This window comes from Ammospiza caudacuta, chromosome 16 (assembly GCF_027887145.1).
Source record: "Ammospiza caudacuta isolate bAmmCau1 chromosome 16, bAmmCau1.pri, whole genome shotgun sequence".
NCBI classification, from domain to species: domain Eukaryota; kingdom Metazoa; phylum Chordata; class Aves; order Passeriformes; family Passerellidae; genus Ammospiza; species Ammospiza caudacuta.
This window is the reverse complement of record NC_080608.1, coordinates 17,583,882-17,598,770: the sequence shown is the minus strand read 5'-3', so window position 1 is coordinate 17,598,770 and position 14,889 is coordinate 17,583,882. Positions and strand designations below refer to the sequence as shown.

The following is a 14,889-nucleotide window of genomic DNA, read 5'->3' as shown; positions in this document are numbered from 1 at the left end:
TCCTTCCCTGTGGGGGTGTGAGGCCCTGGCGCAGGGTGCCCCGAGCAGCTGTGGTGGCCCTGGATCCCTGGCAGTGCCCAAGGCCAGGCTGGAGCACCTGGGACAGGGGGAGGTGTCCCTGCCATGGCAGGGGTGGCACTGGATGGGCTTTGAGGTCCCTTCCCAGCAAGACCCCCTGTTCTCCTTCACCTTCAGTGTCTACCTCAGAGTATGTGCCAAAACCAAACTGAGGTTGGTGTCACCTTCTGTGAACTGGGGGAACAGAACACCCCGAGCTGTGGGGAGATGGAGGGGCTGTAGGGTGAAGAGGGAGTGTTTGGAAACGAGTCAAGAAACTTTAACAGATTACATTTAGCCAGAGCAGGGTTAGAGGTATGTAAAATATCCTGCTAACTGTGTTAAACTAAGAAAATAAGCAATCAAGTTCATAGAATTGCAAAAGTCAGGATGAAAGAACTTGTGTGGCAGTTACTCCTCTGTGGCAGGATGAGAGTAGTGACTCCTTGTCTGCAGTCACTAATGACTAAGGAGATGCTGTGCAGCTTGTGAAATGACAGGGCTCTGCTGTCACTGCTTGGGAAATCCAGCACTGCCCCTGCTCCTTCCTGTCACCGAGGAGCTCTGAGCACAGCCAGCCCGAGCGCTGCAGCTGTGCTGCTCTCCCCGTGCCTCTGTCCTGCAGGAATCCACTCCATTCTCCTTGGGCTGCTTGCCCTGGGTGCCAGCTGACAGAGCCCCTGCCAGGAGCAGAGCTGGTGCTCAGAGCTCAGGGTGGCACAGCTCTGGGGCTGGCCCAGCCACAATTCCCTGTTCCCTGCAGCGGGGGCTGTTGGCCTCGTGCACTCGTGTGTCCTTTGGGGTCTGCCACCTCCCCAGGCTCTCAGACTTTGCTGCTTCCCGAGTTTCTTTCTTCAGCTCTGTGTTTCAAACCCTTCTTTTCCCTCACTCTGTCTTTTCTCCCCGGTGCTGGGAGTTTACCTTGGGTTGTCTTGTCTCTTGTTTTACTGGGTTCATTAATTCCTGCTGATGAATGTAAAACCTGGGTTAGGAGCTGCCAGTAGCACCAGGTACCAGCAGGAAGAAAAATCTCCTTGTACTCCAAACTGTACAAACCTGGAATAAGGAAGTTCTTGCCCTGAAGTCTTGAACTAATTTCCTTCTGTTAACAGCTCATTAAGAGAAATCTTCCTGCTCATCTTTTTATGGAAAACAACACCTCATGAGGCAGCTCAGAGCCCCCTTTTACTGCCTTTTCTTTTTTTTTACAGTTCATCTTAGTTTTTATTCATGTCACATTTATTGATAAATTACTTGAACGTGCTGCTTTCATGTTTTATAATTAAGCAAATAGAGTGTACTTTTACTAATGTGCAATCCTGTAGTGATCATGGTCTCCAGGAGAGGCAGTTTTATGATTCCACATCTCTCCCTGTGGATAGGTGTGCTCCCCTACAGCCCCAGAGCAATTTCTCACTGTTCCCAGTTCTAAACTGGGAGCATGGAGAGGTAGGAGACCAGAGGCAGGACAATGCTGTGCTTCTCTTCAGCGTGGTTTCTCTGAAGGATTGATGTTCCCACATTATTTGCAGTTTCCAGAGCAGCTTGAAGCTGTTTGTCCTTTGGGCTGGACACCTCCCTCAGCCTTTCAGCTCAGCGGGTTCCTCGTGGAGGGGCAGAAATGGGCCCTGGGATGGTTGTGCTCCTCCTGCAGCTCCCTGAGGATTGGCAATGTCACAAAAGGTCCCAAACCAAAGCACATCCCAAACCTTTGGGCTTTTCCAACTCAGTAAGCTTTGGTGGTAAAATGGGAGGGCGGCCAGGTTTGGGTGTCACTTTGTCATCTCCTGGAAGTGGGGGCAGGCCTTGGTGCCTCACTGTCATACATCGCTTCAATGACAGACATTTTCCAGTTTAAGAAGAAAAATAAAGGATGTTTAATTTGCAGAACCAGACACTGGGAAAACAGTGTTTGTGATCAGTGACAAGTTCAACTCCTGAGACAGAGGAAACTCTTTCCACTTGTCCTTAGCTGGGATTCTAAGATTTCACAGAGGTAAATTGTTCCAGAGTAGATATTTCCCTCAACAGCTGATTCCTGTGGAAATGTCATGCCATTGAACAGTCATTCAGTTTTTCACTTCATTTTCCTTTGAAATTTCTAATGTTCACTTTCCTTGGTGTGATCCTGTTGAAGGTGTCTGATTTTAAATGAGTATTGGATATTTATATTGGTTTTCTGCTATATTTTTATATAAATTAGGCTTCCAAAACTGTGTACTCTCATGTATTCCCCCATTCCTGCTGGCATGACTATAAAAGCTCAGACCTGACCATAACTGTCCAGCTTTGTGCATTCACATGGAGATTTTTTGTTTCTGCATTTAATTTAATTTCCAAAAGACGTTAAAGAGATTTCAGTGATGGAAGTGCTTAAATGGTTTTAATCAGGCTTTGATGTGCACAAATCATTAAAGCGAGGAGGATGAAGAGATCGGAGTCCCCAGTTCCCTTTGTGTGCCTGGGCTGCAGAGGAACTCAGGGAGGAGGAAGTGTTCAGGAAATCCCAAAGGCTCAGGACAGGGGAAAACATCCTCGAGCTGTGCCAGGGGAGCTTCAGGCTGAAAATTGGGAAAATTCCTCCATGGGAAGGGGGCTGGAGGCCATCCCTGCCTGGCTTTAAATGTGCAGGTGGCACCTGGGGGACTTGGCAGTGGGAATGGTGGACTCGAGGAACTTGGAGGGCTTTTCCAGCCTAAACAATTCTATAATTCTGTTTTTCCCACAGGGAAGGGGAGCAGCAAACCAAAAAAAGCTACATCAAAATGGGAATTTGGTTTGTGTGATGTCGTGCGTTTCGTGGGCAGAGGAATAACCAGAGTTTCTGTGGAAAAAAAAATAATTTGAGAGATCTGCCAATATAACTTTTCCAATTGCATTACAATTAACATAAGCATTTCCTTATTTAAAGATATTTTTAAAATTCTTTGGTCAAAATCCAGACTTGAAAACACTTGCATGGAAATTTCAGAGAACTGAATATGGGAAACAGGTTGAAGAACTTAAGGGAACATGTTGTAACTTCAGCAAGTTGTCCTGTGCTTTGGCATAAATAAAATAAACCTAATGGAAATTGCTGAGTAAAAAATGCTGGATTTTACAAAAATCTCTTAATATTATTGTATTTTTGTAACTTCAAGAGGCCTTGAAGCACAAAGATTGGCCAAGAGGAGGTTAAATGGATTCACGTACTGATATTTTTCCTTTCTCCTGTTTTGTTTTTTTTTTTATGCTCTGAGCTGTCCTCTATGGAACAGAGCTTCCTGAGAGTTTGTTTGTGTGCTTTGAGGAGGTTTTTATATTTTGGTTCTGTGTTTGTTTGACATTTCCCATTGAGCCTTGCAGTTCCCCTCTGACTCTCACTGCTGTGGAGCTGCTGGGATCCCCCTGGCTCGGTGAAAAGCACTGTGGCCACATGGAATATTGGTTTAAAGCGCCTGGTGAAGTTTGGGCTTTCCGGGTAATTCATTTATTTTAAAATTAATTAATTTAGATGTAATTTAGCCTTCTGATGCTGATAGGATAAATTAGCATCATATTATAGCATTGATTTGCCATGGTGGAAACTGGTGTTTGGTGTAAAGCAGCCTTTAAAAGATAAAGGGTGAAAAGGTTTTTCCTGGAGCAATTGCTCGTGCTGAAAGAGCTCCACTAATTATATTTAATGAGCAAAAAACACAAGTAAGGACTTTGCACTGTGACACATTCTTAGCCAATAATTACCAGAAATATGTTTTAATAGGAGACTTTTAACAAGTAGTCTTCAGCTTAAATTTGTTAATCACTAATAACCTCCTAAAAAATACTTTCTTCAGTTTTTTTTTTTTCATCTTTCTCTTTTTTTTAGTGGAAAAAGTTGCATTATTTCCTGGCCATGTGAAGCAAGGTCCATGCTGAACTGGCGTTCAGAAATGTTTTTGTTTGTTTTTTCTTATTTATTCAGAGGAATGTTTAAATCCGTCCAGTCATGATTTGCTGACAGACTTGAAGCTCAAGATGGTCAGAAATGGGTGTGGTTTAATCTTCATTGCTATTTTAGAGTAGGAGATTTGGATCTCATTAGCTGCTCTAATGGGCTGATTCCTTGCTATACAATTTATTTCAATGCATTATTAAATTTTTAAAAATTATTATGTGTGACTCTCACTATGAATAGTGAATCATACCTTTAAAAAATTTAATTTGAACTTGTGCTTAGAAGAATTCCATTAATTGAGCCCCTGGCTGGGGTGCCCATCAGTGCCTGGTGCCTGCTGAGCTGCAGCAGTTCCACCATGGAATTTCTGGGGCACTTGAGGCAGTTTTGGCTCTTTCAGGGACATTTCCAGGCTCCAGCTCTGACCCAGCTCAGTGTGAAGTGGCCTCTTGCATGAAGGGTTTTGAAACCCAACTGAATTTTGACTCAGCTTTTGCCATGTCCTTGTGTTTAACTTCATGCCACAAAAAGCTGAATTTCTCTTTCTGGTCGCAAAACTCACCGAGTCTCCCTGGCTGGAAGTGAAATGTCTTGGTAGAATTCTGTGTTTTGTAGTTTATTGTCTTTTGGTTTAGGGCCACATCCAGAAAAGTACAAAAAGTTGTAAAAAAAAACTTTGGGGGGAAAAAAACCAAACATTGTTATTTTGGGAAAATATGATGTCATTTATATTAAAAGAGTTTGTGCAGCTAAATAAACATTTATCAACTGTTTTCCTGAGGTAAAAGACACCTCACTAAATGCCCTGTTACTCAGTGGGGGCAGAAGTGTGAATGTTTTTCTGAATCTGCTCAGGGGGATTATAAAGTACAGGTGGCATTCAGTAGGCAGGATGAAAAATGAAAACTTTCCAAGGTTTTGAGCAGTGTTTGTTTGGAAGCACAGCACATCAAAGCTGTGGCTTTCCTGCTGCATTTCAGCTTCCCTCTCTAGATAGTTCTGGGCCCTTCCTCTCGCTTCCAAATTTTTTTGCTTTGCCTGCAAATCTTAAATGCTCATCTTCCCTAGGTTTTTCCAGAGTTTAACTACTCTGTGCTCTCATCTTCAGCATGATGAAATTTAAAAAGAAAGTTTGAAGGTACCAGGAAGCATCCTAGGTGTCAAAGCTGTCATGTTCTGACAGCAGATTTTAGACAAGTAGGAAACGATGCCGAGTTTGGTGAACCTTTGAATATGAGTTAGGGCTGAAAACTGTGAGGGAAAACTTGTGTTCTCACTTCTCTGTACTCAGAATTGTGGGTTTAGTGAAGTCTGTAAAGCAATCCTAGCACTGCTGCAGCTGCCAGTGGGGAGCAGCGCCCTGTGAGAGTTCCAGGCACCACTTTTGAAGAGGTACAGATAACAATGAATTGGTGATAATGTGGTAAATCCATTGCTCTGCCCTGGATCCACCCCGGTGGTTTTGGGGCTTCCCCTGCAGTTGTGCTGGGAACAGCCCGGACACGGATTTCCCTTTGGGCCTCTCACTTGTTCTGTGGCTCACCCTGAGTGGTTTCCCAGGGTTCTGGGGACAGTTAAATCATTGAACAATGCAGTTTTTAATTCTGGCTGCCCTGCTCCCCAGCATCCTCACAGAATCACAGAATCACAGAATTTTCAAGACTGGAAGAGACCTATAAGATCATCTAGTCCAGCCGATGTTCTAACTGTTCAGCTAGATCATGGCAGCAAGTGCCACATCCAGTCTTTTTTTAAATTCTTCAAGGGATGATGCCTCTACCACCTCACTGGGTAAATGATTCCAGTTTCTGACCACTCTTTCTGTGAAGTATTTCCTTCTTGCTTCTAACTTACATCTAGCTTGACGCAACTTGAGACTGTGTCCTCTTGTTCTATCCGTTGTCGCCCGGAGAAAGAGGCCGACCCCCAGCTCACTACAGCCACCCTTCAGGAAGTTGTAGAGAGTGATGAGGTCACCCCTTAGTCTCCTTTTCTCCAGGCTGAACAACCCCAGCTCCCTCAGTCGCTCTTCATATGGCTTGTGCTCCAAGCCCCTTATTAGTTTCGTTGCTCTCCTCTGGACACGCTCAAGTAACTCAACGTCCCTCTTAAAGTCCCTCCTGCTCTCCCTCCATCCCTCACCAGCACATTGCAGAATTATCATCTCAAACCCTGAATGGGGATGCAGCACAGTGGGGGAAAATTGGTCACCATGGGAAGTCCAAGATAAATGCCTTGTGAGACACTGCAGACATGATCTTACACCAGGGCTGGAGGAAGTGACAGTTAAACCAGGGTGAAGGCTCTGATAAACTTCTCTCCTTTCCTTTTCTGTAGTTGAGGTGGGAGAAGGATGTGAACCTTGAGTGTGATTTTCCCTTTTGCCTTTTCACTCCTGGTTTAGATGGCACCTCATTAAAGCCTTGTCTGCCGTTTCAAATCTTACACAGAGCAGATTTATCTGAGAATTTCTGTCAAGTGAATACTTTCTTAATCCTACTGCCACAGAGTTCATAGCACTCAAATGTAATGATGTCTTTTATGAAAGTAAATTATTGGGAGGAAGTCAGAATGATAATAGCCAGATTAATGTTAGATGTCTGAATAACTATTGCTTAATAAAATCTAAATGCCAATTGTCTTGGCTTCAAAGTTTAAGCAGATGAACATGTAGGCACAGGAATTGGGTTATTAAGTTTCTGCCCAATTAAAGGACAGAAATTTGTTGGGAAACTGTATTAGAATATGCTTTGGTTAGCCTGTGTGGACATGAAAGGATTGCATGTAAAAAGGCTGAATTTTAGATGGTCCATCTTTACACTGGGGAAATTAAAAACTCTCCCAGCGATGGAGAGTGGAAAAGATGGGGAGGGTGTCCTTGGCTGAGTGGGAAGTGGAACTGGGCTGAAGTTGGCTGGGAAGATTTAACTGAGAAAGGAAAGAGTGCTCCTGGTGGCTGGCTGAGCTAGAGGTCAGTGTGCAGTGCTGGTGAGGTGATCTCCTCAGCCCTGGCATCTCAGGGTAAGGAATTTCACTGCCTGGTTAAGAAAGCCCCCTGTTCCTCAGAGCAGATACTGCAGGATGGAGCAAATAGAAATGCAGAGCCTTGGGAAGGCAAGGTTGAAATTCAGCTTCATTGAGCAGCAGCAGCTTCACCTCCCTCTCCTGGCTGGGGCTGCTCCTTGAGGCGGGAGTTCATTGAGGCTCCTGTGCCTTTTCTGGCCTGGAATCCTCACCTGGCCCGGCCTAGGTGCAGAAAATGACAATTTTAGTGGCTTTGTGGTGTCAGTCCCTTTGCTCTGAGTCAGGGTGGCACTGAGGGATCTGGGGTGTCTCATGGGTGGCACTGTGGGACCTGAGGTGTCTCCCAGGATGGAGCCTGGGGACAGAGGGACAGAGGGACAGTGGCTGGAGCAGTGACCCTCCCTCTGCTCCCTGCCATGCAAGAGGAGGAGGGAGCAGGGCTCTGTGCTCTCACTTGCTGGGCTCTCCTGTTCCTCTCCCCTTCCTGAAGGGACAGGACAGAAAGGAGGGACTGGTGTCCTTTGTGCATCTCCCTGTGAAGGAAGAGTTGGGAATTAATTTCTGTGTTCATCAGGGAGGGGAGACCAGACGTGTTCCCTCCTGGGTAGTACTTCTGCACAAAAATGAGACATTTAAGATGTGTGGTTGTGCATTTTTAAGGTCCCTTGAGTGAATTACATCAAACCAGTCTTGCAAATTCTCAAATATAAACAATTTTAAGCTGTTTTAGTAGTATGATTTTAAAATGGGCTTAAAAATGGTTTTAAATGAGGTGCACTGCAAGTGCTGAATTTAGAAATGTCCTCCTTGACTTGGCTTCAAAATCCAGTTGCTGGGGGTTCGTTCACTTTCACCTTAGTTCTCTTACCTTACCTTGGCAGGAGGTGTGGAACTGGATGATTTTTAAAGTCTCTTCCAACCCAAACTCCATTTCTCCCTTGCTTCTGTGTGCTGAATCTCATGTATGATGAATGATGCACCCAGTTCTCATCTGGACTTGTTAAATGAAATCTTACACTTAACAGAGCTTCTTTCTAAAGGATGCCCAAGTCCTTTTCCAGTGGTTAGTGTTGAGTTACAAATGATCACTGTAATTCTTTTATCCACCATCGCTGTGTGTTGGCTTCTCAGGTGGAAGATGCTGACTGATCCTCAGGTAACCTGATATTTGAGGGGTGAAGGGGACTCTGGCAGCTCAAACCCAAAAGCAGGATGTAATCACTTGCACCATCACTTGTGTGAGACGCTGGAATGAGGGCAGTGCTCCCACAGAAGTGCTCTGGAATTCTCTCAGCTAACGGTGGTGAAGGATTTGTGCTGCTTTGTCTGGGCAGCAGCACAAGCCCAGGCACATCCTGCTCGCTGGGGATTTCTGGGTGCTCCAGAGTGAGTGGGAAGGAGAAGTGCCTGCAGCAAACTGCTGGCTCTGCCCTCCCTGGGAGTTCTTGTCAAACATTAACCAGGCCTAGGCCAACTCACTTTTTGATTATTTTTATTTAAAGTTCTCCCACCCTCAGTACGTACAAAGGTGTTCCCAGACAGCTCTGGGGGCACTTTGTGTTCTCCCTGGTGAATGTGCAGTCGGAACTCCTGATGTGAGGGGTGGGATAGGAGCATTTGTGTTTGTATTGTAGGAATGAGAAACGTTTATGTTTCAGTTAGCGGTGAATCTGATTTATATTTGTGTCATATTACCAGTACAATTGTGTTTGAATTGTATTCCCAAGAGCTCAAATGAAACCTTGGAAAGAGGGAGATGGAGCTGTGGAAAAGTTCATTCTCATCAAAATATCTGAGCAGGTGGTGGCTCAGGGTGTCCTGTGTTCACCTGTGCAGCCTCCCCCTGTGATTCCATTGATCCCAAACCAAATCCCCTCCCTTGACATGGAGCCTCTGTGTCAGAAGGTGAGGGACACAAACATGAAACTTCATGCTTTTGAGAAGTTGGGGTTTTTCTCTGTCTGGACACATTCAAAAACTACTTGAATTCTGTGTAAACTCTTGTTTTTAATTATGTTCCTTATTTCAGTTATAAAACTGTGAAGGTGACTCTGCTGCTTCTGTATTTGCACCATCAGTGATCCTCTAAACCTGTCCTGAGGAATCATTGTTTGTGCTTTTTTGGGCAAAGCTGTATTGTTTTAGTAGGAAATGTTATACTTTTTTCTGTGTTTTTCTTCTTCACCATCACATAGAATGTGGAAGTTAAGATTTTATGTACACTTCCATAAGTAGCTCTTGGTGACACCAGGGCATGTTCCTCTTTGTGTGTTGGTGTTTTTGTGTTAATTGTGTTGTTGCAGGACAGTTATTTTCAATGTCTCCTTTTTAAACAGCTCCTCTGGGAGTGTGTTTTATTAAAAGCTGACAGAGTAGCATTTTAGGCTCATGCACATGATTTCAGGGCAGGATTTGTGGTGATGCCCTGCTTGATGCACAAGCTGGGAGAAGTGTCCTGTGCCAGCTCCTGAGATGCCCCTGCCCGTGGTAAAAAGAATATTTAAAACAATCAACAGGCATCTTTGGATGCAGCATTAAGGCAGCTTCAGGTATTCTTAAATGCCTTCTGAAAACATCATTCCTTGTTACAGGCAGGCTCTCCAGCTCTTTTTCCCCTTCCTTTGAAGAAAAAGGATGAAATCATGGGAGCTGGGTGTGCCCCCGCAGCTGGGTGTGCCCCACACGGAGCTGGGATCCTGCACGTTCCCTCTCAGCCTGTTTATCCTTGCTAGCCAAAATTGGGCTTTCATGGCAGCCAATTAACCAATTAACTGTTTGATTCCTCTTGCTCACAAAACCCATTGAGATTGAACAAGCCCTGGAGTTAGCTGAGGATGTCTAGAAGGAAGTGGAGGTCTTGCAGCAGGCTTTGAAGGTGCACCGCTGCCTGGTGGGGTGTTTGGGGTTGGATCCTGTGCATGGGCTGCCTGTGCAGGGTCCCTGGCCAGCCTGGCCTTTGGTGGTTTTGCCCCACAGAGTCTGGGAAGATGAGGAGATGCTGCTGGTGGTGAGCTGGGTGAGGACTCGGGTGCCTGATGTGGTTCAGGGGGTGAGAAGGGTTTGGCCAAGGTCCTGTCTCTGTTAGCAGCTTTGCCAGGGGCACTCAGGCAGTGTGGGTGTGCTGCTTGGGGTTTGTCTTTAGTCTGGAGTCCCCAAAAGCCCCAGAGCTGAGGGAGTGGGAGGACAAGGCAGCACCGATTCTGCCATTTCATCCCACAGGTTACACACCCAGGGTGATGATCTCTCAACCCAAAGGCATGCCCTGGTTGGATTAGGGGTGAGCAGAAATACCAGGTGGGATTTAGGAAGAGGCTGCAAGGAGAAAGGAAAGCTGTGCCTGGTCTGGGGATGTGGTGGTGCTGGTGTTGATGTGCTCAGTGTGCCTGGAGCAGCCTGGAATGGTGCCTCAGGAATACACACAGGGGAGGTTGGGCCAGGAGTTTCTGTGAATTCCCTGCTGGATTTCCTGCTGGCTTTCAGCTCTTCCTGTTGAGCTGGAGCAGAGGCATGAGATCTGAAGGGTTGGTTGTGCAGGGAAGTCTCAGCCACAGGGACTGTTCAAAGTACAGTGGGACACTGCAGGAGGAGTGACTCAAACCACGTGGAGTTCAACTTCCTAAAAATGGAAATACTCTCCTGTGCTTTAGGCCTGTTCTCTGATTTTTTAAAGAATTTTTGAACTTCTCTTTTCCCAGATATTATGGCAACTAAGATGACTTTGGCCCCTGCTGCAGGGACATTGTTCTGGCTCTGCTCCTCCTTCACTCTTTAGCTCAGGCCACCTGGGAAAAAGGGAATTTTAGCAGGATCATCTTGGTAGCACCAGGTACAAGACAGCAAGTTCTTCATCTTCCACTTCCAGGGCTGTGCAGGGAGGAGCAGAGGTGCTGTTGTTGCTCCCAGATGATGGGGTGGGAATGGTGGGAGCAGTGCATTTTAGTAGATATTAAAGGTTTGTTACAACTTCAAATGGTCTGAGAACAGAACTCCTGCAGTTTCCTGCCTGCTGCAGTTAATTGCCAGCGGTGCTGATGAGCAGCCAGGCCTTGGTCACCTGCCTCTCAATGTACTTCTCCTTGCTTTCCCTGGGCATGGGAACATTTCCCTGCTGGTGCTGTGGAGGATTGGGTTGGAGTGGGAAGTTGTCTGAAGTACGGAGCTAAGGAAGCCCCACGAACTTCCTCTATTTACACATTTCATGCTGGTGTGATTTTAATGGCCTTGTGCACATTACAGGCACTTAAAATAGCTCTGTGTGGAGATTGGGTGATTAGATACCAACAAGTCTAACTTGTATCACAGTCAAACTATTTGCTCTAATAAAAAATGTAAAAGAGTTAAAGAAAGCTAAACTAAATCCCCACACAGTCAAGGTGACTCCCCATGAGGGTGTTTATCATTTACTGTGTTACAAAAGGCCGGGGAGGAGTGGTTAAAAGTGTCATTAACTGGTGTCTTTCTAATGACTAATTTTACATTGACCTGGGCAGGTACAGCCAGATCAGCTCTGGGTTTGCACCACTCAGATCTCCAGTGAATCTTTGTTGTAATGTTCCTTTTGTGTGACAGTGTTGCTACAAATGATGGTTTTTCTTCAGCTCTAAGAGTTACAGGAAATGTTGATGCAATTTTAAAAGGTGATGCTTATCTCTGTAAAAAAAATAGTGAACGTCTTTATAAGTACTTAACCCTCTGTTTGGAAAACAGATATGTAAAATTCTTTGTTAAGATTATAATATTCTGGATATATAGCTGTGTGTAATTCCTGATCTTAGTGTATTGGTGAGAATGAACCACCCAGAACCAGAGCATTCCTATTCCCTGCCTCAAAATTTGCTTTTAATAGTAAATGCCATGGACTCAGACTGTTCCAGTTGGCTTTAACTGATCAGTGTCTCTAATTAAATCTGATATTTATCTGTTTTGAAATCCTACATATGTGACAAATTGGATTGCAGTCTCAAGAATGTTCTTTTCAAGCCTCAGACTTCTAAAACAAGTTTGTCGTGAATGCCAGAATGATCCCAGGAGTTTGCTGGCCACATTCCAGTGCCAGGTCCCTCTCTCAGCCCTGGTGGCCACCTGTGGTTACATGAGTTCAGCAGGTTGCAGGAGAACTGGAGAAAAAAGTGATTTTTCACATAAAATGTAAGTTGTGTTCATGGGTTTGGTGTCAGCACAGCATTGGGTTATGCCAGTGCTTGTACCTTGTGTGCAAGGCAGGGAAATACAGCAAACCTGGTGCCTTAGAAAGCATCAAAGATCTCATCTTACACCCTGCGTTTGGGCTGCTTTGGGCAGCCTCTGAGATTTCAGAGCAATAGGCAAGGTGAAGCCAAATGGGGAAAGAAATGTAAGAGGCAGAAATGTTCCTGAGGTGAGAAGACTCATGTTTAGGGAACTGACTGATGGGTTGAAATTTTCTTGTTGAGAACGCAATAGCTGGGTTTGCACAGCTTTCGGAGTCATGCTCTATCAAGTCATTTATTATTTTTAATAATCAGCTGTCTAAAGACATGAAATAATGATTTTCTAAGCAGCCAGCATTTTCGTTTTAGACTGCTGCAAATTATGTGGTGGAACATCAGTGTCTTTCCTGGATACACCAACTGTACTTTGTGCAGATCAGTAAAGAATATTTCCGAATCTCTTGGTGCAGAGTGTAGCACACATTGTGGCTGCCCCTGCATCCCTGGCAGTGCCCAGGGCCAGGCTGGGCAGCGCTGGGAGCAGCCGGGACAGTGGGAGGTTCCCTGCCATGGCAGGGGTGGCACTGGGTGGGCTTTGAGGCCCCTCCCAACCCAAACCATCCTGGGATTTGATGTTAAAGGAGTCAGTGGCACCTTATTTATCATCTCATTTTGTTTACTCCTTTTGTCAAGCTCAGAGGGAATCTTCTGTGTGTGTCTTGCAAGAATTTGATGTATTTCTCTTAACAGAAGCAGCAAGACCAAGCTGCAAAGGAAAGTTTGTTAAGAAGGAGGATTGGCAGGTTCTTAATCTGCATTTTTGCAGTAGGAGGATATGGTCCAAGGCAAAAGGTGCATTATTGCCAGAACTTCTCTGAAATTACTGCTTTGAGTTGAAATGCCTTTTGGGGATCAGGGAGGGAGAGAGACCTGGAAACCACATCAAAGCTTGAGGTTAGAATATGTTGGAGAATGGTGCCAAAAAAAGGTATGTCAGCACCAAAAATAACCCTGATCTACAGGAGAAGTCAAGCACTGCTTCGTGGGGGGATGGCAGAACATCTGGGGGATGTGGGGGAGAAAAGGTATTTTAGAAATGAATGGGAGATGTTTGGCGTGGGCTGGAGCCAAGATGATTCCAGCGGGTGAAGTGGTTTGAAATAGCTGCTTGCCTGAGGACCTGGTGGGTTTTTTTTGATTTAATTTTTTATTGCTGCATAAAGTTTCCCTGTGAGAAGCCAGCTGTGAGTTGGGAGTTGCAGCCCTTTGGAGGGGGCTGAAATTGGGCAGTTCTGAGGAACTGTGGCCCTCTGGGTTTTTAACAGAGATCATTCCATGGCCAGACAGGGCCAGAGGCTGCTTGGGGACACTCAGATCCCTCCTTTGGGCACTCTCATCCCTCCCCTGGGCCCTCACGTCCCTCCTGCTTCCCTGTGTGATCAGCACTGCTCTTTTTGCTCGTAGCAACATGAACCGTGAAGACCGGAATGTGCTGCGTATGAAAGAACGGGAAAGGCGAAATCAAGAAATTCAGCAGGGTGACGAAGCCTTCCCACCCAACTCCCCTCTCTTTGCTGAACCCTACAAAGTGGTGAGTTCCTGCACCTCAGAAAAGTGCAGGGTTTATAACAGAAATCATCTGCAAATTCGTATCTCATTTTTATCTCTGTTTTTAAAAGCTCTTAGGGCAACCAAGTATTTAAGCAGGGCTTGAAAATAAAGCTGGGCAGTCACAGCTCTACTGACAGATTTATAATGCTTGGAAAGGGGAGGAGCCTTTATAGGGAGTGTGAAAAAGGAAAATAAAACCATCAAATTTTTTTCCTTCCTTCCTTCACCTTCTATACAGTGACTCAAAACAATTAAACTGTCCATTGTGTGCTGCCAAATTGCCATTTTTGGGGTGCTTTAGACTGTTGCTAAACTTTCTAACCTTTCATCAACATAATCCAGACCTGGATAAGTTCACAAAGAGAATGTTTAAATAGGAGGTTAATTTAAAATGCTGGAATGTTTGATATTACTATGTTTGACATAAATTATCAGCTCTGGCTAGTGCTCCAGTAGTTTGTAGCTGATGTTTTAGTTTGTTTTGAAGGAATTTATTCTGTCTGTGGTCCTGCACAGCTTTCAGCCTGTGCTGGGTTTCCTTCCAGGTTGCTTTGCTGAACAGTACTGGAAAAACTAACCTAATTCTGGAATAACTAATAAAATATTATTTAATAGGTTAATTACGTAGTTCAAAACTCACTTTGAAAGCAAACCCTTCCCTTGCTGCAATTTCAGCTGGTTTGCAAGAAGTAAAACATGACTGAAAATCTCTTCCTGCGAGAGGAAAGTTGAGAAATACCCGATGGTTTTTTTGTTCCTGTGCTTGATAACCAAATTCCACATGTGTGAAGTTAACTGGAGCTGGTTGGGGGTGCATGGGAGAACGATCCAGGATCCCAGATTTGGAAAACAAGATGGTTATAGAACAAAGAACTCTTTTAACTGTGTGCAACAAACATTGTGCCAATATAAACACCAATTAAAAATGACTTACGGGGGTGAGGTTAAGTTGATTTTATTTTAGTGCTAATTAAAACCTTTTAGGACTGATGCATTCTGTATTAGAGAAGTTACAGTCTGTAAGGTGACAGGAGGCATCTGCAGCTTTGGAACTGGCATCCAGCTCAGCAGTGCATTATTTGATTATTACTG

The 14,889-nt window shown here is 44.9% G+C and overlaps 1 protein-coding gene across 1 annotated transcript in view; it reads left to right on the top strand.

Moving 5' to 3' along the window:
- The window catches only part of AFF4 (ALF transcription elongation factor 4), a 42,032-nt gene that overhangs the window by 3,263 nt on the left and 23,880 nt on the right, over nucleotides 1-14,889 (top strand). The window contains exon 2 of the mRNA XM_058815113.1: nucleotides 13,651-13,777. Within this exon, the coding sequence (XP_058671096.1) occupies nucleotides 13,655-13,777 (123 nt within the window). The 5' untranslated portion in view covers nucleotides 13,651-13,654. The remainder of the gene's footprint in view (nucleotides 1-13,650; nucleotides 13,778-14,889) is intronic.